The sequence below is a fragment of the Antechinus flavipes genome, chromosome 2 (genome assembly GCF_016432865.1).
Source record: "Antechinus flavipes isolate AdamAnt ecotype Samford, QLD, Australia chromosome 2, AdamAnt_v2, whole genome shotgun sequence".
Classification (NCBI taxonomy): Eukaryota; Metazoa; Chordata; class Mammalia; order Dasyuromorphia; family Dasyuridae; genus Antechinus; species Antechinus flavipes.
Genome location: NC_067399.1, coordinates 58,119,116 through 58,139,722, shown reverse-complemented (window position 1 = coordinate 58,139,722; position 20,607 = coordinate 58,119,116). Strand labels below are relative to the sequence as shown.

Below are 20,607 nucleotides of genomic sequence, written 5' to 3'. Positions count from 1 at the left end.
TTGCCCTCAGTTTCCCCATTCATAAAATAAGGGGCAAGAGTAAATGATTTCTCTGGTTCCTTACAACTCTACAGCTCCTAGCAGCTGCTCATTGGCTTAAGATTTTCAGTGATGGTTCTTTCCCTTTTGACTGATAGACTAAAAACAGTGTTTTGTTTTATTTTTTTTTCTCCTCACACCGTACAGACAAAGCTGATATTTGAGATCGGGTTTTTCAAAAACCGCATGTTTCTATATTCAGTGCTAGGATCCATCTTGGGGCAGCTGGCTGTGATCTACATTCCACCATTACAGAAAATTTTCCAGACTGAGAATTTGGGAGCATTAGGTAAGTTAGTGAGGTGTGAAGAACATTATGGAAAATAAACAGGATGATGAATCGGGAGTGTCGCTGGCCAAAGCCAATATGATATTAGGTTGTAACGGAAGACAGTGTGTGAAAATGTATGGCAGTAAGAGGGTGCAAATTCATGGCTCAGCCAGTTATCCAAGATGGCTAGAACAAAACCATCAAATTAGGTTGAAAACAGATTAAGTACTTTTAAGATCTGCAAATTATTTTCTTCACAACAATTCACAACTGAGGAGGTAGAGATTTCTGTTACCATTACCTCTGCTTTACAGTTGAGGAAACTAAGCCTAGAGTTCAATAATATATCTAAGGATTCACAACAAGTATGCATTAGGATTTAACCTAGGACTCCTCGAGCCTGGGGCCAGATTGTCTTCCCTGTTCCAAGATGACACAGATTCTGAATGGAGTTTACTGATCCTGTAAATAGAGGGTTAGGATTCTACATTAAGAATACTACTTTAGCATCTGAATGATGAATAAAGGGGGCAAGGAAACCCGTTAGGAGGCTACTATAATCCAGATAAGATGTAAAAAGGGTAATGATGCTAAGTGTTGAAAGGAAGAAGAATCAAAAGATCCTAAGAAGATAGAAATAATAGGGATTTGGCAAGGATTGGATATGGGAAAACAGGAAGAGTTGACTCCAAGATTTGGGAGTTTAGGCAACCAGAATAATGCTGCCTTAAGGAAAATATGTCAAGGAAAAGATAACTTCTGGAGAGAAGATGGTAGTTTGAAGTGTTAATAGGATATAATCATAGAAGGTAGAAAGGATAGAATAACTTGATAGAATCACAGAAGAGCGCTCAGAGAACATCTGCAGCTGGATATATAGGATTGGTTAATCTACATCTTTATTAAATGTAGGGAATTTTGCTAGGATTACAAAGATAAACTAGTCCCTTAAAAAGCTGACATTTTATTGGGAAAGACAAAATGTACATATGCAGGTACCTACAAAACAAATACGATAGTGATAGAGGGATCCATCAGAATAGGATGGGCAATAAAGCCATCAAAGGAGGTAGCACATGTGTGGAATTCTGAAGGTAAAATCTCTTTCAGAAAGGTAGGGATGGAAGGAACACTTTCCAAAATGGAGGAAGTCTGTGCAAAGGCATAAAGACAGAAGGCAAAGAATATGTATGAGAAATAGCAGAAAAGGCTAGTTTTATTGGATCATCACAAGAAAATCTTGGGACTCTTTTAGTAGCAGAGAAGTTTAAATGTGGGCATGATAGGGATGATGACTGTATATGTATAAAAATATGTATATTTGTATATTAGTATATACACATATATATATAGTGTGTGTGTGTGTGTGTGTGTGACAAAACTAGAAAAGTAGCCTAGGATGTAAAGGACCTTAAATGCTACATGAAAGAATCTATATTTGATTATGAGCCATCAAAACTTCAGGAAAAAAGTGATCTGTACTTTAACTGTGAGAGAAGGGAGACTCTAGGGGTGAGGAGACCAACTAGGAGGCTCTGGCAGTAATCCAGGCGAGAGATAAGGGCCTGGTGTGGTCCTACATATAAGGAAAAGAGAATGGAAGGGAGATTTAGGGATAGGAATTTCAAGATTTGGCAGCTAATCAGATATATGAGTGAGAAAGAATGAGGAGTCAAGGAAAATGTAAACCTGGTTGACTAGAAAGTGGTGATGATGATGGATGGAGGAGGGAGAAAGGGAAGGATGAAGGAGGAATTATTCAGGAGATGGTTAAGTTAAGAATGATGAATTGTGTTTTGAACATGTTGAGTTTGAAACGTGCAACACACAATTAGAATTTTAGGGCTGGAGCTCAGAAGAGAGACTGCAATTAAAGCCATCTAGGAGTTATCTGCATAGATAATTAAAATCACCAAAGAGACGGCATAGATTGTGAAACTCCAAGACCGAGCTTTAGTCTATGCTAAGGAGGATTAACAAAGACTGAGGAGGAGTTGGGTGGGCAGGAGAACCAAGCAGCAGTATCCCACAAAATCTGGAGGTTACTCTCCAGAAGAGACGGCGTCAGCAATGCCAGATGCTGCAGAAGGATCAAGAAGGCTCATAGCTGGAGAGAGCAGCATCTGATCCAATCTCCTTATTGTATAGAGGAGGAATTGATGGGGTCATGTGAATGAAATAATGGCAGAGCCAGAGTTCAAATCCAAATTTCAAGTCACTTTTCAGCATATCATTTACTTGGTTACCAGTTATGTAGAGATGAAAAACAATGGTGTGAGAAGAAGAGAGGATGATCCTGAGGGTCTGAACCTGGGTATCCAGGATAGTAGCTTCTTTGTTAATGAAGTACATTTCGGGGAGGCTTGGGAGAGAATATTATGAGTTCTGTTTTGGACATGTTGGGTTTGAGATGTGGCAAAGGCAGTGGGACTTGTGTGATTACAAATGACTTTAGAAGGGAATATATGGATCAGAGAATCACCTACATAACTGAATCCATGGGAGCTGAGATCAAGTGAGAATATAAAGTAGGGGAAAAGGAGGGAAAGAGAAAGCCCAGAAGAATATTAAAACTTAAAGAGGATGGAAGGACCATTTAACTCTCAGCATTACTGAGGAAAAGGTCCTGAAATCAAGCTGTGTAACTAGTGGCCAATTTCTCCGGGCTGCTTTTCACAAAGAAATATGTGGGTAGGGAAAAGGTAAATTGCTTTTGAATTTTAATGAAAGTTGTTAAGACCTTTATAAGGACTGAGTCAGTTCCTCTGAATTTAAAAAAAGAAAAAGTTTTTACAATTGTCTCTGAAATATAATTTATAATTTTTCTTCTTTTTCCTCCTTGACAGACTTGTTGTTTTTAATGGGTTTGGCTTCATCTGTGTTCATTCTGTCAGAACTGATCAAACTATGTGAAAAATACTGCTGCAGAACTAAGACAGTCAAGACTCACCATGAAGTAGTGTAATGGATTCCACTCAGTGTAACATTTTTATAAATAGTGTATATTTTTGCTGAAACTGTGACCTCTTTTTTCAGAGACATACACAAAAATCTATTTTTAGATAACGGCATCACTTGTGTTGATGACCCCTTTGGCTACCAGACTTGATTCTTCTTTGAAAAGCCTGCCGTGATGTACATCAGTTTACCTTGGATGTTTCAAACTCTAGCAGGCAAAGGCAGTTTCCACATGTAAGGGCTATCATTCTGAGTACCAGTGCTGTGCCTGACAAAGAAATCTCACACTATTTATTTATTCAATTACAATGGTTTTTCTTAATAAAATATATTAAACTGAGAAGAGCATGTTTCTAACAAAGAATCTGAATTTTTTGACTGATTTCAGAAGGCCAAAATGTATTTTTTTAAATATCTGATGCATATTTGTAGATAGATGCATTAGAAAATAAAAAACAGTAGAAAGAACCCTAGAACTAGTCCATAGACCTAGCCTTCATTGTTTCCACTTAATAGCTGTATAATCTTGGGCAATTCATTGAACTTCTTAAATTTAGTTCTTCACTTGTAAAACTTGGGATACAGCACTTGCCTCGCCTGACTCATGGGGCACTTGTGAGGATGGATGTGCTAAAGCACGGATCCTCAAACTACGGCCCGCAGGCCAAATGCAGCAGCTGAGGACAATTATCCCCCTCACTCAGGGCTATGAAGTTTCTTTATTTAAAGGCCCACAAAACAAAGTTTTTGTTTTTACTATAGTCCAGCCCTCCAACAGTCTGAGGGATAGTGAACTGGCCCCTACTTAAAAAGTTTGAGGACTCAGCTAAAGGATGTATGTGATGTGGCAATTAGGTGGTACAAGGGATAGAGTGCTGGCCCTGGAGTCAAGAGGACTTGCATTCAAATATAGCTTTGGAAACTCCCTTCTGTGTGTCTCTGAGCAAGTCACTTAACCCCATTTGCCTCAGTTTCCTCATCAATCAAATGAGCTGGAGAAGGAAATGTCAAAACCACTTCAATATCTTTGCCAAGAACCCCCAAATGGGATTATGAAGAATTGGACACTATTGACAAAACAACAAAATGTATAGGAAAGGAGTGCTAGAAAGTATTAGAAAAGATGTTGATACATTACAGCTACCTTTAACCAAAACACTGGGCCACTTACTCCATTCTGAAAATCAATATTACTTTGTCAATAATCCAGGAAGTATCATGGGTTCAATAAACATGAATACTCAAGGGAAGAGGCCTAATAATTATTTAAAAAATAAATCCTTTTAGCTTTTTAAATAGATTTCTACTTCTCTCTTTCCCCTTCTAATGTATTTCCTTTTTCATCCTTTCTTTTAAAAAACAAAAATTATTCCAGCAATAATTGACCCTTGTGAATCAATCCCTTCTATATAAATTTAATTACCCTAATAATGATAAAGTTCTTAGGACTTACATATATATAAAATCTTCCCATATAGGAATATAAACAAGTTAACTTTATTGAGTCCTTATGATTACTCTTTCATGTTTACCTTTTGAATGTCAAATTTTTTATTCCACTCTGGTCTTTTTATTAAGGAGGACTTTAAAGTCCTCTATTTCATTAAATATCTATTTTTTGTCATGAAAGATAACATTCAGTTTTGTTGAGCAGGTAATATTGTGGCTTCATGAAATTTGAAATGTATATTGATAACAGGATCATTTACATTATGACCCTTTGGCTATCAAACTTGGCATAATCTAAATCAGTTTATCTTGGATGGTTTCAAACTAAAGCAGGCAAGGGTGGTTTCCACTTGTAAGGGCTATCATTCTGAGTACCAGGGAAATATGAGAAATATGAAATTTAGACTTTTTCTTTGATCATGACTTTTAAGTAGTCCAATCATTCTTAAACTCTCTCTCCTCATCTATTTTGTGGGTTAGTTTTCCCAATGAAATATTTCACATTTTCTTTTGCATTTTCATTCTCATTTTATCACAGAACTCCCCCCTTGCCCAATTCTAAGTTTTAAGAAATTTTTTTCAGTGCGTATTCTTAAGTTTTAATTCAGCCAATTCTGCTTTTTAAGTAGTTCTCTCTGGTGGATTTTTGTGTTTCTTATCATTTGGCCAATTTTGGTTTTTTTAAGTGTTATTTTCTGCAGTATTTTCTTTAACTCTTCCAAGAAAATTCTTGTTGGATTTGGGTTCAATTGGCATTTTTCTTTGAGGATTTTTTTGGGTAGCTCTATTCACCTGAGAATGAGGAGACAAGCTTCAGGGTTTTTGTTTTTTTTGTTGTTTGGTGCTTTTTTCGGAGCTAGTTCTGGGGGTCTGCAAGTTTTTAGTGAAGGTGGTAAGATTTAGGGAGAGGTGTGCTAGTCTCTATCCTAGTACTGCAACTTCGAACTGTGTATGAGCAATAGAGTTGCCAATCAGTGACAGCTGTCCCCAGTTCCAGCAAAGAGTCCCCTAGAATCTCTTTCTGACTAGTTATCCAATTCCCTTACCTTCTTTGGGCTGAGATCAGCTCCCAGAACTGTTGCTAATGCTGCTGCTGTGGCAGCTAATATATCTGTAAGCTGTGGACGAGTCTCAACTCGGATATCACAGACCTCTCAAGTTTTCTTAGATAATAAAAATATCTCATTCCCACTTTTTGTTGGCTCTGCTACTCCAAAATTTAATTTGAGGAGTTATTTTAAACTTGTTTGGAGCATGTTAAGGAATGTTAGGCAGCTGCCCCAATCTGCCATCTCATTCTTCAGACAGGGCTGTTAAATGACTAATACCAATATCCACGCTCCTGCAAAAAGGTGGTCAGAATGAAGACCACTCTTTGAGGTAGAAAGAGGGTAAGATTTGGATACTGAGAACAGAGACCACAAGTCCAAACAGTGAATTTTAGCTCAGCCTCCACATCTTAGCTACAGAATCTTGAGTGAATATTGAAGTCTTAGTTTTCTTAAAGATAAACTGGAAATAAGAATGCTTGTACTACTAGTATGTGTTACTGGGCTACTATGAGGAATGTTCTTTATAAACCTTAACATCTCAACTATTATTATTATTGGAGACGTGGTATATCCTGTCTGCTAATGAAACTTGACAGTACAGTTTACCAGTTACTGCAAAAAGAGTTTTCCCAAATCATACTGTGTCTGTGCAACTGTGTCTTTGAAAGACATTTCTTTAACTATTATGTCAATAAATTTAATAATATAAGTTAAATGGAGGAATATTTACAAAAATATAGATTACTCAGGATAACAGAAGAGACATTTTTTGCATTAGAAAATTAACCCTTTAGAATCTCTGATATATAAAAATGAGGCAAAAGGTCTCCAATTTTATTGATGGAAATAAATTAGCTCCATGTTTTAATTTTAGCAGGACAAATTGGTGTTTCTTTTCCAGATTTAGTTACCTAGTCTTCCAGGCACTATATGAAGTGCTAGGGATACAAAAAGAGACAAATTTATTTTTTGCCCTCAAAAAGTTCCCATTCTAATGGAGAATTAATGTAAGTACCAAGGGATAGACAAGATATTTTTACAGTAAATGGAAGGCAAGCTTTGAGGAGATGGCAAAAAAAAAAAAAACCAGTAAAAGTGGGATTTGAGTTGAAGAAAATCAGGAAAAGTAAGAAAGAGGAGTAAGGGGAGGAAGATGATGGTAAGGTTATCCCAGGCAGAGTTACTGGCATGATGATGGTGCTGTGGATGCCAGTGGAGAAATTCAGAAGGGATAAGAAAGGATTCGGAGGGAAGAGTTCTGGTTTTGGACATAGTGAATTGGGGATATTCCCAAGGTTCCAAGAGGTAGATGGAGCTAGCTCAGATCGTTTGGGGATGTATATATGGATCTGGGAAAAATCTGCCTAGAGACCATAGTTGAATCAGTGGGAGGGGATAAGACTACCAAGTGAGAGCATAGAGAGGAGACCCAGGGCAGAACTCTGGTGACATAGTTAAAGTGTGACCTGGATAAAGAAGGGACAAAGACTAGGTGGGAGAAGTCAGGAGAATGAGAGCTGAAAACTTAAATAGTAATTAAAAGGAGTTGGTTGTTGTCAATGGCACTGAAAAAACCATTAGATTTGGCAATTAAAGATCAATGGGAACTTTGGAGAGCGCAGTTTCAATTGAATGATGAATTGAAATCAGATTGGAGAGAGTTTAGAGAAGAAAAGTGGAGATACTGAGTGTTGATGACTTTCTCTAATGTAGCCTCAAAGGGGAAGAAAGCTAGAGAAAGAGAAAAAAAGTATTAACTGGATCAAATTGAGGGATTTTTAAGAATGGAAAGGACTTGGGTGTATTTGTAGCATCATAATCATATTGCTAACTCTTATCTTATTATGTGCCAAGCACTGACCTAAGAACTTTCCAATGATTGTTTTATTCTCATAACCCTAGCCTATTATAGAGCTAATACCCATTGGACGATAAGGAAACCGAGGCAAAAGGGAATAAATGACTTGCTTAGGATCACACAACTAGTAAGTGTATTGGGTCCCATTTGAACTCGGGTCTTTCTGTCTCCAGGCCCCTTTATCCCTCCCTCAGCATGAAGATTGGAGATAAACAAGAAGATGGGGATTATAGAGTATGTGATCCGCTGGAGATCAGAGGGGTAATTTAAGAACCCAGGAAGAGGCAAGGATAAAAATGAAGGAGGTAACAGAAGGTGCTATGGGAGGAGATGGGGATGGAGCGAAGTCTTTGGCAAAAAGGGCCACTCCCAAGTCCCTGATACCGTAGAAAGCTCTAAGATGTAAAACAGCCACCCTGGCTACACGAGAGAGGATGCTTGTACACTTGCAGTGAGGGTCCAAGGAGAGCAGACATTTGTAATGGGCTCCATCAGCATGATTTAAAAACAAAGCATTTTTTAAAAATGACAAGAGTAACAGCAATGTCATGGTGGAGGGGGGCTTTGATAACTAGATCTGGATTGGGGATCAATTTGAATACCAGGAACCTCAGAGGATGAGAGACTGCTTAGTGAGAATGGTTAAGGGAGCAAGGAGCATCCCAACATCATATCTGAGAATGAGCACCGAGTACTGGTGCCATGATCAGGAGGTAGCTGGGTCTCAGGGGGCTCTAGAAGAGAAAAGTAACGAGAAAGAAAGAGGCTGCAGTGAATAGGGGTACGCAGACAAGAAGTCAGGGAGAACTGGGGGCAGTGCCTGAGGAACAAGAATGGAGTTCTAGATCAGAGACAGAATGAACATGAGAGGTGGGAGCGCGCTAAGTCTGTGCTGAGTCCGGCCTCTTGGCAGATGGAGTTTTATCCTCTGAGATCCAGGAAGGGTCAGTCTTAGCACAGGACCAGACAGAAGTATGAGCACCCGCACCGAAGGCCAAGGCATGTCTTGTCTAGAGAAGGCCTTGAGGGGCAGAAGATGGAAGTGATGCTGGGCGAGGAGCCTGACGAGATTGGAGGCAGGTAGTGACCTCCCTCCTAATATAAAACACAGGGTGAGTTCCAGGAAGCCAACAGGACAGGGAAAAGAAAGGGATCTTTGCCCCATTCGTGCACAATCCAGCCCTGCTGGTATAATTTTTTTCTGACTTGTTAACAAAAGTAACATTGAATGGTATTTAATATACACATTTTTTAATTCTACTATGCCATCTAATTGTATAATTGAAAATAACGAGGCAATTCTGCACACTTTAACCAGAATCAGAATTTAATCTTTTAGATTTTCACTTTCAAACATCTGCTTTAGAATTACATATAGAAAATATCTGAGTTAAAAACCATATAATACCATCCCATATAATACAGTGCTAATAAAAATCTAGTTTTTAATAGGAATAATTCAGTTCATCTCAATCTTTGCTTCCTTTGATGCTTTCAGAGAACACCTCGTCCTGCTGAAGCAGATACTTCTATTTATAAGACTTATCTGCCCCAGAATGGAATGGTTTACCTATTGTTAACATAAATCAAAACATTACTATGAAGATATTCATGGCTATCTTTGGGGAATGATTCTTGGTGGGTGGTTGTCCTTCATTTTCAAAGAGGTCCAAAATGTCATCACTATGTGTGAGTTGAATTACAATGTGTCCAGCTGTGGCTGATCAGACCAGTACGAGCTTGGAATGCTCCGACACAGGTCGAACACCAATAGTCCCCATGAACATTTGGGGTGGATTCTCTTAACTTTGAGCATCTCATGTTTCTTCTGAGCTAATTCAATTTTGCTTTGCTTATAATGCACAGTACCTTCTTTGATGAGGGCACGCCATGCCCCCAATAGTTTAGGTAATCATGGGACTTTAAGCCTACCCACAACTACTGAAAATATCCCCATAAATCTTTTTTTTTTAATTCAATTTTATTTTCAACTCCAAATTCTTCATCCCACCACCCACCTTGAGAAAGTGAGAACAAAGACCATTACAAATGTGTATAGTTACGCAAAACAAATTCTAGCATTAGTCATGTCCCCCCCAAAAAAATTAATTTGAATTCTTAAATCCACTGATTTATTGTTGATCATGACACTGATTTGAATTTCTTTCACAATATGGTTATTATATAAATCATTCTTCTGATTCTTCTCACTTCACTCTGCACATCAAGTCTTCTCAGATTTCTTTTGAAACCATCCCGGTTCATCATTTCTTACAACACAATAGTACATTCATATACTATAATTCGTTTCATTCCCCAATTAATGAATACCCTCTCATTTTCCACCACCACAAAAACAAACAAACAAAAAAACCAACTACCACTGTTTCTGTACAAATGGATTCTTTTCCTCTTTGGGCTACAGATCTAATAGCAGTATTGTTAAATCAAAGGGTTGGTTTATTTGTACAAGTTTTCCTATAGCCTCTCCAGCATTTCATTTTCCTTTTCTCCCCAGCTTTGTAAATCTGGGTGTGAAATGGAGTTTTAGAGTTGTTTTAATGAGTATTTCTCTAATTATTAGTGATTTAGAGCATTCTTTCATATGGCTAAGTGATAGCTTGCATTTTTTTCCCTCTGAAAACTGCCTATTTATAACCTTTGACCCTCAAATATCTTTTCATTTCAGTAGGTGAAAGGGAGACATCTGTACAAAACTATATCTTAGGATCTGTAAGTGATGCTTGAGCCCAACTTTAGGGAAGTTCTGCTGGTACTTCTAGTACTTTAATGGATTAGCTAAACACAAACAGATCTTCTGCAACAGGGCAAATTTCACATCATTGTGAGTCACATTGCAGCAAGGTACCAGACTGCTCCACATCTGAGTCTATCCCAGTTTATTACAATAGAGTATTTTGCCTGATTGGCCTTTCCTTTCTCTAAGTCTCAGTTTTTCCATCTGGAAAATGAAAAAGACATTAAAATAAGAAGGATTTATTAAATATGCCTCCTGTGTATTACTGTGAAAGAAACCAAAGACTGAACTTTAAGGCCCCTCAGGCCCTGTTATTCTATGAGTCTCTGTGTAATGAGGGTTTAGGTTCATGGGCTGAAGACTCTTCTAGAATAATCTTGTTAATAACATCAACCACCTTGATAATATCCCTGAATAAAGATACTCTAGAAATGCAAACTGTGCTTGCAACACTGATCCGAAGTTTCAAAGCTTGGAATGATGGCAAATACTTTCAGTTGAAATGATCAAAATCTTAGCATTTAAAATATTCTTTTTATACTTATTATTTAAGCATAGCTTATCTATGAGAGAACTTTCCCCAATTGCTTGAATAATTAAGATCTCTATTAGAAACTTCTGAAATAACCATAGGCTATAGAGAAGAAACACAAAGAGTACTGTTTTTACTCATCCAGCCAACAACCTTTTTTCCCAATTCCAGATACTTATCTGACTCTAGATATGGCACCAAGGGGAAGATTTTCATTACATATTGAAATTAAGCTAGAGTGGGATTCAAAATTTAGTCCCAGCATGATCAGATCCCGTTGTTAGGCGAACAGAGCTGAGGATGGCACCTTATCAATCATCATCTTCATCGTCACATGGATTTCGAACTCCTTCACTATGACGACATTTCCCAATCATTTCTAATAAGCAGTGCACCTCTTTTTCATTATCTAAGACATTCTTCTTACAGGATGACTAAGGAAAGAGAAGAGAATCAAATATGTTTGTAACACTGATACTGATGTACACGTAATTAACAACTCAGAATGGACAAAAACCAATATAAATTAATTTTTGAGCTTATTAAAATAGGCTTAAAAGAAAAGAAAGAAATTGGACTAAATAATCTATTTTCCCTTCTTATTATAATGACATTTTAAATGATAAGTCATTATTAAAAACCTCCTTTTGAGTTTTCAGAGAAAGCCCATCATGCTTATTTCTTCTGCCAAGAGACTCCATCCTCCCCTGTTGATGAGAAGGTGCAGTCCACTGGAAGAAGTATTGAACTTTTCTATGTAACTTGGAAGTCATAGATACTAAATTAGAATCCTAACTCTGCCATGGGATTACTATCTCAGTCCACTATCCATGAGCTTTTTGGGGGGCAAGTCAGTTCCCACTTGTGAAAATATAAGGAATTGATCTAGGTGGTTTTGAACATCTCCTACTGGACTCCATAGGTCTGTAGTTGCATTCAGACTTTATCCTCCTCCTCTCCTTCACAGAGTAAAGTCTCTGCAAGGTTGGAGCCTCTCTCTCTACTAACTTGCAGTGACACTAATTTGATCCTCATAAATCAAGGGGAAGAACAAAAGCCACGCTGCCTGGGCAATGTGGCAACCTTCATGAAAATAAGAGAGAAGGAAAAGAGGGCTGACAGTTTGGAACCTGCTTAATTGATATCATAATGTCTTGGTAAAACTTTTCTTTTTCATTCAAACAGAAATGAGGCTGCACATGCTAAAATTATAAATAGAACCTACCAAGCAAAATCAGTAAAAGCAGGTTTGGATTGTTCCTTTAAAAGCTAGCGATGAACAAATACACCAATAATGATAAACCCAAAGAAATAAACTTTTGAGAGGTAAGAACTCAACAGCTAACAAAAATTATTGGGAAAACGAGAAAGCAGTTTAACAGAAAATAGGCATAGATCAATACGTCATAATGTATACAAAGATAAGGTGAAAAGGGAATGATTTAGACATAAAGGATGATATAATAAGTAGATTGGAGTGCATGAAAAAAATGTACCTATCAGATCTATGGCTAGGAGAAGAGTTAATGAGCAAACCTTGAAATAAAAAGATTAATGGGAAGTAAAATAGACAATCTTGATTGCATGAAATTGAAGCTGTTGCATAAACAAAAACTAATATGGCCAAACTTAGAAGAAAAACAGGAAACAGGGGAAATTTTACAGGTTTCTCTCACAAAAACCTATCTCAAATATATATATGGAACAGAGTCAAATTTATAAAAATACAAATAAAGTGAGCAGAAGTAGAACAGCATACATAGTAATAGCAACATTTTCAGGATGAAGAACTGTGAAAGACTTAGTTATTCTGAGAAAGACCATGATCCAAGACAATTCCCAAGGACCCATGATGAAAAATACTATCCAATTCCAGAGAAAGAACTGATGAACTCTGAATGCAGATTAAGAGATACCTTTTTAAACTTTATTTTTACTCTTTGGTTTGTGTTTTCTTTTTCAACAAGGATAATATGGAAATATGTTTTGTATGACTTCACATATGCAACTGATAGCATATTGCTTGCTTTCTCGAGGAGGGAAGAGGGAGAGGTAGTGTATTTGAAACTCGAAGTTATAAAATATAGGATTGTTAATAAAATTTTTACATATATTTGGGAAATATTTAGTGAATTAAAAAAGATTTTTTCACTTAATAGTATTTTATTTTTTCCAATTACATGTAAAAATAGTTTTTAACATTCACTTTTATAAGATTTCATTCCATATGGACTTTTCCTTAAAATAATCAGTAGCATCTATTTAAAACCATTAGTAAGCACCATATGTAATGGGGAAAAACTGCAACCATTCAATAAGATCAGGAGTGAAACAAGGTTGCCCACTATCACCGTTACTATTCAATATTGTATTAGAAATGCTAGCTTTGGCAATAACAGTTGAAAAAGAGATTAAAGGATTAGAGTAGGCAATGAGGAAACCAAATTATCACTCTTTGCTGATGATATGATGGTATACTTAGAGTACCCTAGAGATTCTACTAAAAAGTAATCCACACCTTTACAAAGTTGCAAGATACAAAATAAACCCACATAAGTCATCAGCATTCTTATATATCACTAAAAAAATCCAACAGTTAGTTACAAAGAGAAATTCCATTTAAAGTAACTACTGACAGTATAAAATACTTAGGAATCTATCTGCCAAGGGAAAATCAGAAACTTTATGAGCAAAACTACAAAAAATTTTCCACACAAAATTAAGTCTGATCTAACCAACTGGAAAAATATTAAATGCTCTTGGATAGGGTGAGCAAATATAATAAAGATGACAATACTACCTAAACTAATCTATTTATTTAGCACTATGCCAATCAGACTCCCAAAAAACTATTTTAATGACCTAGAAAAAATAATAAAGTTCATAAGGAAAAACAAAAGGTCAAGAATTTCAAGGGAATTAATGAAAAAAAATCAAATGTAAGACTGCATTCCGATTTTTTTCTCTCCTTTCTTTCCCTTACCCTTTCCCAAGACAGCAAGTAATCTGATAGATATAGCCTATAAATTTCCATATTGTGAAAGAAAAATCAAAAGGGAAAAAACACAAGAAAAAAAGGTAAAAATATTGTGCTTCAATCTGTAGTCCCCATAGGTCAAAAATTATTTTTTTAATGGTAATATAATGATAATAAAATGATGATAAAATAATGAACACTTAGGGAGATAAAGGAATAAACTTACAGAGCTAAGTCAGAAGGTGGCTTCCCAAACCAAATATGTCTTTCCCCAGAAATCAACATGGCAAAATGAACAAGAGGAGTAGCTTTGGAGTCAAGAAGATCTTTAGTTTTCAGATCTGTCTCTACCACATTCTAGCTGTTGACCACTTATCACTCTTGAGAAATGGGCCTGTAAATTCCTAATCTGGATTAGTAAAGAGAGTTTTAACAGTGGGAATTCTCCATGTCGGGGGCAGAGGCCATGAAAAAGCTGAGAAGTAGCTGAAAGGCAATGAGGCCCAAGAGAAAAGGACCATTCTTCAGAATCTTGTTACTTGTGCTATGGGGCAAGTTATTTCCCTAGTCCAGGTCAAATGAGGGTATCTAATGATCCCCGCCCCCTGCCAAGTCACTTTCAGCTCTAAAGCTATGATCCCTTGATTTCGCCTTCCAAACAATTGTTTTATAAGATTTAAACTTATTTATTACTGCTTTCAGGAAACATATTGGAGGGAGGAGAGAGGAATAAGAACAGTTATTAAAAACATCATAGCTCTATGTCAAGCAATAATTCCATGCTTAGAGAATTTTAGTCACTTACCTTCTCACAACATTGGAAATCTCCAACTGCCCATACCTCTAGACAATCTATCTCAAAGTTTTCCCTGCATGACAGTTGAGGGCTGTTATACGTAGAACATCTAGGATTTGCTTTGCTGTGTCCTTTTCCAAAATCACAATCAATCCAAAGTCCAAAGTAATCCAATTGACCTCCCATGCCCTACAAAAGACATGAAATAGCAAACAAATTCATATAAATTAATCTATCCCAGAGAGATATGTTATTATTTAGTTTGAAACATTTACTTTTAAAATACAATTCTATTTTATTCTTTTCTTGAAAAAATCAACAACTTATAAAAGGAAGAATTTATGACCAAACAAGATGCAGAAAGCATAATAAAATATAAAATGAGAAATTTTGACTATATAAAAATACAAAGTTTCTGCACAAACAAAACCAATGAAACCAAAATTAGAAGGAAGGAAGAAAACTGGGGGGAAAATTCACAGCAAGTATCTCTGATAAAGGTTTTATTTCTCAAATAAATAGAAAAGTGAATCAAATTTAAAAGACTATAAGTCATTCGAAATTAATAAATGGTTAAAAGATATGAACAGGCACTTCTAAAAGAAATCAAAGCTATAGTTATATGAAAAAATGCTCCAAATCATTACTGATTAGAGAAATGAAAATTAAAACAAATCTTAGGTACAACCCTCACATTCATCAGATTTGTTCATATAATAGCACAGAAAAATGATAAAATTTTGGAAGGGATGTGAGAAAACTGGGACATTAATGCATTGTTGGTGGAATTATAAACTGATCTTTTGTAGAGCAATTTGGTCCTATGCCCAAAGAGCTACAAAAACTTTTCATAATCTTTCATCTGGCAATATTACTGTATCCCAAGGAAACTTTTTTTAAAAGGACAAAGAACCTGTTTATATAAAAATATTGACAGCAGCTCTTTTTGTGGTGGCTAAGAATAGGAAATTGAGGAGATGTCCATCAATTGAAGAATGGCTAAACAAGTTGTGGCATATGATTGTAATGGAATATTATTATAAGAAATAATAAGCAGGATGAGTTTAAATAAACCTGAAAAGGTTTGCAGATTGGTAGAAAATGAAGACAACAGATCCAGGAAAACACTGTATACAGTAACAGCAATATTGTATGATGAACAACTACAAATGACTTAGCTATTTTCAGCAAAACAATGACTCATGATGAAAAATGCTATCTGCCTCCAAAGAATTGATGTCATCTGAATTCAGATCGAAGTATATTATTTTTTACCTTTTTTATTTGAGTTTTCTTGCTCAAAATGATTAATGTGAAAATGTTTCTTTTTTTTTAATTTTTTTAATAACTTTTTATTGATAGAATGCATGCCAGGGTAATTTTTTACAGCATTATCCCTTGCATTTACTTCTGTTCCGATTTTTCCCCTCCCTCCCTCCACACCTTCCCCCAGATGGCAAGAGTCCTTTATATGTTGAATGGGTTGTAGTATATCCTAGATACAATATATGTGTGCAGAACCAGTTTTCTTGTTGCACAGGGAGAATTGAATTCAGAAGGTATAAATAACCCGGGAAGAAAAACAAAAATGCAAGCAGTTTATATTCATTTCCAGTGTTCTTTCTCTGGGTGTAGCTGCTTCTGTCCATCTTTGATCAATTAAGGCTCTCTTTATCGAAGAGGTCCACTTCCATCAGAATACATCCTCCAACAGTATCGTTGTTGAGGTATATAATGATCTCCTGGTTCTGCTCATTTCACTCAGCATCAGTTCATTTAAGTCTCGCCAGTCTTCTCTGTATTCATCCTGCTGGTCATTCCTTACAGAACAATAATATTCCATAACATTCATATACCACAATTTACTCAACCATTCTCCAATTGATGGACATCCTTTCATTGTGAAAATGTTTCATGTGATTATACATGTATAACCTATATCAAATTGCTTACTATCTCAGAAAGAACATAGGGGAATGAGGGAAGAATAGAATTTAGAACTCAAACCTTAAAAATTATTTTTAAAAAGAGCAATAACTATTTAGATCTATCATTTTAAAAAACTAGATTTAATCTTCATTAAAGTTTCACAGCAAAACTTCCTCATGGAGATGACCTTGAGTTCTCAGAAGTTATGTCATTATGGAAAAGATACAAAGAATGAGTGAGAATGGACTAAATTCAGCTTGGCTAAAAGGCTCATTATTAGCTCACTGACCACAGAGAAGGATTTTCAGGAGCAACAACTCAGAAGGACTGTCTACTACTCAGATACAGAGGTACTGCAATCCATGCTGGGAAAGGGAGTATTCAAATAGACAAAATCACAGATATAATAACCTTAAGCAAATCCAGAAACAAAGAGAACCAATTATTTTCGATTTGTAGGACATTAAGTGCCTACAATATTCAGGACACTGATGATTCTCCTCAGCTGGCTGCTTCTTACCTGAATGAGGGCAGAGACTAATCCTGTTGCCTGAGATGGGAGAACTGGAATATTAATTTCCACTCCCATTTCCAAGCTTTTTTCCTAACACCATCATGCATGCTCTTCTCTGCCTTCTACAAAAAGTCTTTCATGATCTCCCATTAATGCATCACGATGCTTTCCCCCTGCTGATTCTTCAGTTCATCCTGCATATATTGTGTCTGCACATAGTTGTTTGCAGATTGTTTCTCCACACTTGAGAGTGAGCTCCTGGAGAACAGGACCTGGCTCCTGCCTTTTTTATTTCTAACACTTAGCACAGTGCCTGCACAATGTTTATTGATTGACTGTACCGAGCCCTAGGGTTTTACAACAATGAAGAAAGTCACTCTCCATTCCTTTAAGAAGCTCTTAGCAGTGGAACAAGATCCATCTGTACATCCATAATTAAGGTGCAAGGCTGAGTAATACAATGGAGAAGGGCAAAAAGTTCGATAAATTTGTGAAAAGGGAAAAACCAAAGATCATGTTCAAGTAGGGAAGTTGAGAGGTAGATTAGGGGTCAAAGGTAGATTAGGGGTCAAACATACCTTTAAATTTCAAGTCTATCTGGGAAAATAATACTTATGTATAATTAACTTTCAGAGAATAATACAAGACAATATATAAACATTAAATAGGTACAGAGAAGACAAGATATGGAAGTCATCATGAGGAAGTCAGTAAGTCCTAAAGAAACAAGAATCCAACTATGGACCAAAATATATAGTGGAGCCAGTCTGTATAGTTGATCCTGCAATTTTCTGTGTGTTCTCCTACAGTCTTCCTTAGGCTTTAGATACTCTGTGCCCCACTTCCTATTTCTTTGGCAGGAGAACACATTGTCTGTATGAGAAAGCAAGGAGGAGAATTTCTACAAATAAAATTGTGGTCATCACCCCCTATCCTATCTTCTATAAAATGAAATAAATCTTTTTTTTAATATTCTAAGAAATCTATTTAAATTAAAAACAAACAAACATATAAAAGGAATGGAGTGGAGGAGTAGAGAAGATAGTAAAGCCAGAAAGTTTTCAGGCTGAGAAAATAGTTTTGGCAAACTTTGGTACTCTCCAAAATAATAGTCAAAAGACGTGGTAATGGAAAAACATTAGATTAGGATTTGGGTTAGAATTTGGAAATCAGGTTCATTCCATGCTCAGCTCTGCTGCTAACAAAGTATGTAACTTTGGGCAAGTGACTTTAGCCCTCTGAGATATTTCTTTATCTGCAAAATGAGGGTTTTAGCTCAGATGCCTTCTCACTTGCTGATCACATGCCTGATCATTCTCATTCTTAAAAAGACAAAAACAAAACACCTTCATTTGCCCCTAATATTTCCTCTCTGAATGTCTACTAAAAGCTGTTTAAATTACTTGTTTCTACTTCTCTCACCTTCTAATAATATTTTAATCCCCTGTAATCTGGATTCTCACTCTACCACTCAACTCAAATCTTTCTCCAAGCTTACCAACATCTTCACGGATAAACTCAATGATTTTTTTTTTAATCAGTTCTTATTTTTCTTGATCTCTCCAGAGGTAAACTTTTTTCTTTGTAATGGACCCCTTTGGAAGTCTCTGTCTCTTTGTCTGTCTTTTTGTCTCTGTCCCCCCTCCCCCTCTTTCTGTTTCTCTCCTTCCCTCTCTCTCTCCCTACCCCCTCTTCTCTATCTCTCCCCCACCCTCCCTTCCAAGCATCATTCCTACAACAATTGAAGGATATCCCCACTTTCATAACCTATAGGTATCTCAAACTCAACAAGTCCAAAACAGAACTATTTCACTTCTCCTGAAACTCACTCCTTTCCTGACCTTTCCCACATCTGCTGAAGGCATATCCTTTTTTAATTATTCCAGTTTGAGATGCTAGAATAATCTTCACTATTTCCCTCTCTCTCAGTTGCCAATTCCTATTGAGTATACCTTTACATATCTTAATTCTGCCTCTTTCACTACATTCACACAGATACTCCCTAGATCAGGCCCTCATTATCTCTCATGTGCACCAGTAGGTGCTTTCTAACTGGTACCCCTTCCTCAAATTTTTCTGTTCTCTAACCCACCCCCAAACATAGTCATCAAATTGATATGATCCAAAAGGGAGATCCAAAAATGTCATTTCCTTGCTCAAAAAACTTCACTGATTCCCTTTATCTCTAAGATAAAATATAAATGCTTATATGACTAGCATTTGAAACCTTTCACAAAAAAATAGTTTAAACAATTAACTTCAGCAAAGTCGCAGGATATAAAACAAATTACATAAGCTATCAGCATTTTTCTATGTTACCCAAAAAACCAGCAAGAAGAGATAGAAAGAGACATTCCATTTAAAACAATGGTAAAGAGTTAAAATACTTGAGAGTCTACAAATCAAGGGACAGAAGGAACTAAAAGAATACAAGTACAAAACACTCTTCATACAAATGAAAACAGATCTAAATAATTGGAGAAATATTAATTGCTCATTTTTTAAAATGACATTATTACCTAAATTCACTTATTTATTAAATGTCAAAGAATTGCTTTATAGAACCAGAAAATTCCTCTAGGAGAACTAAAGATCAAAACTATCAAGGAAATCAATGAAAATAAAATGGGAAGGAAAGTACAGCATAGAAGTACCAAATTTCAACCTATACTACAAAGCTATAACCCTTAAAACATCTTAGTACTGGTCAAGAAATTGAGTGGTTGTTAGTCAATGGAACAGAGTAGGCATGTGATATAAAGCAGCAGATGAATTGGTAAACCCCCAAAATCACAACTGTTGGAGCAAGAACTCACTATCTGATAAAAACCACTTGGAAAACTGGAAAATAATCTTGCAGAAACTAAACATAGATCAATATGTCATTCCATATGCCAAAATAATCTCAAAACAGATATGATTGGCATAAAGGGTTATGTAATAAGCAAATTAGTGGCGAATGTATGAAATTACCTGTCAGATCTCTGGAAAGGGAAAGAATTCATGACCAAATGAGAAATAAAAGTTCACAGGTTGTGAAATAGCTAGTTTTGATTACATAATTTTTGAAAAATTGCACCAACAAAGTAATGCAGATAAAACTGGAAGAAAAGCAGGAAAAAAATTTTTGCAGCAAGTTTTTCTAATAAAGAAAGGTTCTCATTTCTAAAACATATAGGGAACCAAACCAAATTTATAAAAGTTCAAAGGATATAAACAGGCAGTTTTCAGATAAAAAAAAAAAAGCTCTAAATCACTAATAACAAAATGCAAATTTAAACAACTGAGATATCACTTCATACCCATCAGATTGGCTAACATGGCAGAAAAGAAAAATGACAGATATTAGAGATAATGTGGGAAAACTGGTAACTAGTTGCACTGCTGGTGGAACTGTGAACTAGTTCGACCGTTACAGAAAGCAGTTTGGAACTATTTGGAATATTAATTGTGCAAACCCTTTGATCTAGAGAT

The 20,607-nt window shown here is 36.1% G+C and overlaps 2 protein-coding genes across 3 annotated transcripts in view; one reads left to right on the top strand and one right to left on the bottom strand.

Moving 5' to 3' along the window:
- Nucleotides 1–3,611, top strand: part of ATP2C2 (ATPase secretory pathway Ca2+ transporting 2) — a 111,946-nt gene extending 108,335 nt beyond the window's left edge. The window contains exons 26-27 of the mRNA XM_051974925.1: nucleotides 187–328; nucleotides 3,157–3,611. Coding sequence (XP_051830885.1) covers nucleotides 187–328; nucleotides 3,157–3,275 — 261 coding nt within the window. The 3' untranslated portion in view covers nucleotides 3,276–3,611. The remainder of the gene's footprint in view (nucleotides 1–186; nucleotides 329–3,156) is intronic.
- Nucleotides 3,612–9,589: 5,978 nt separating this feature from the next.
- Nucleotides 9,590–20,607, bottom strand: part of MEAK7 (MTOR associated protein, eak-7 homolog) — a 38,284-nt gene continuing 27,266 nt past the window's right edge. For both annotated transcript variants that reach the window (XM_051974924.1, XM_051974923.1), the window contains 2 exons: nucleotides 14,700–14,879; nucleotides 9,590–11,351 (listed from right to left, as the gene is read on the bottom strand). In XM_051974924.1, the coding sequence (XP_051830884.1) occupies nucleotides 11,229–11,351; nucleotides 14,700–14,879 (303 nt within the window). In that variant the 3' untranslated portion in view covers nucleotides 9,590–11,228. The remainder of the gene's footprint in view (nucleotides 11,352–14,699; nucleotides 14,880–20,607) is intronic.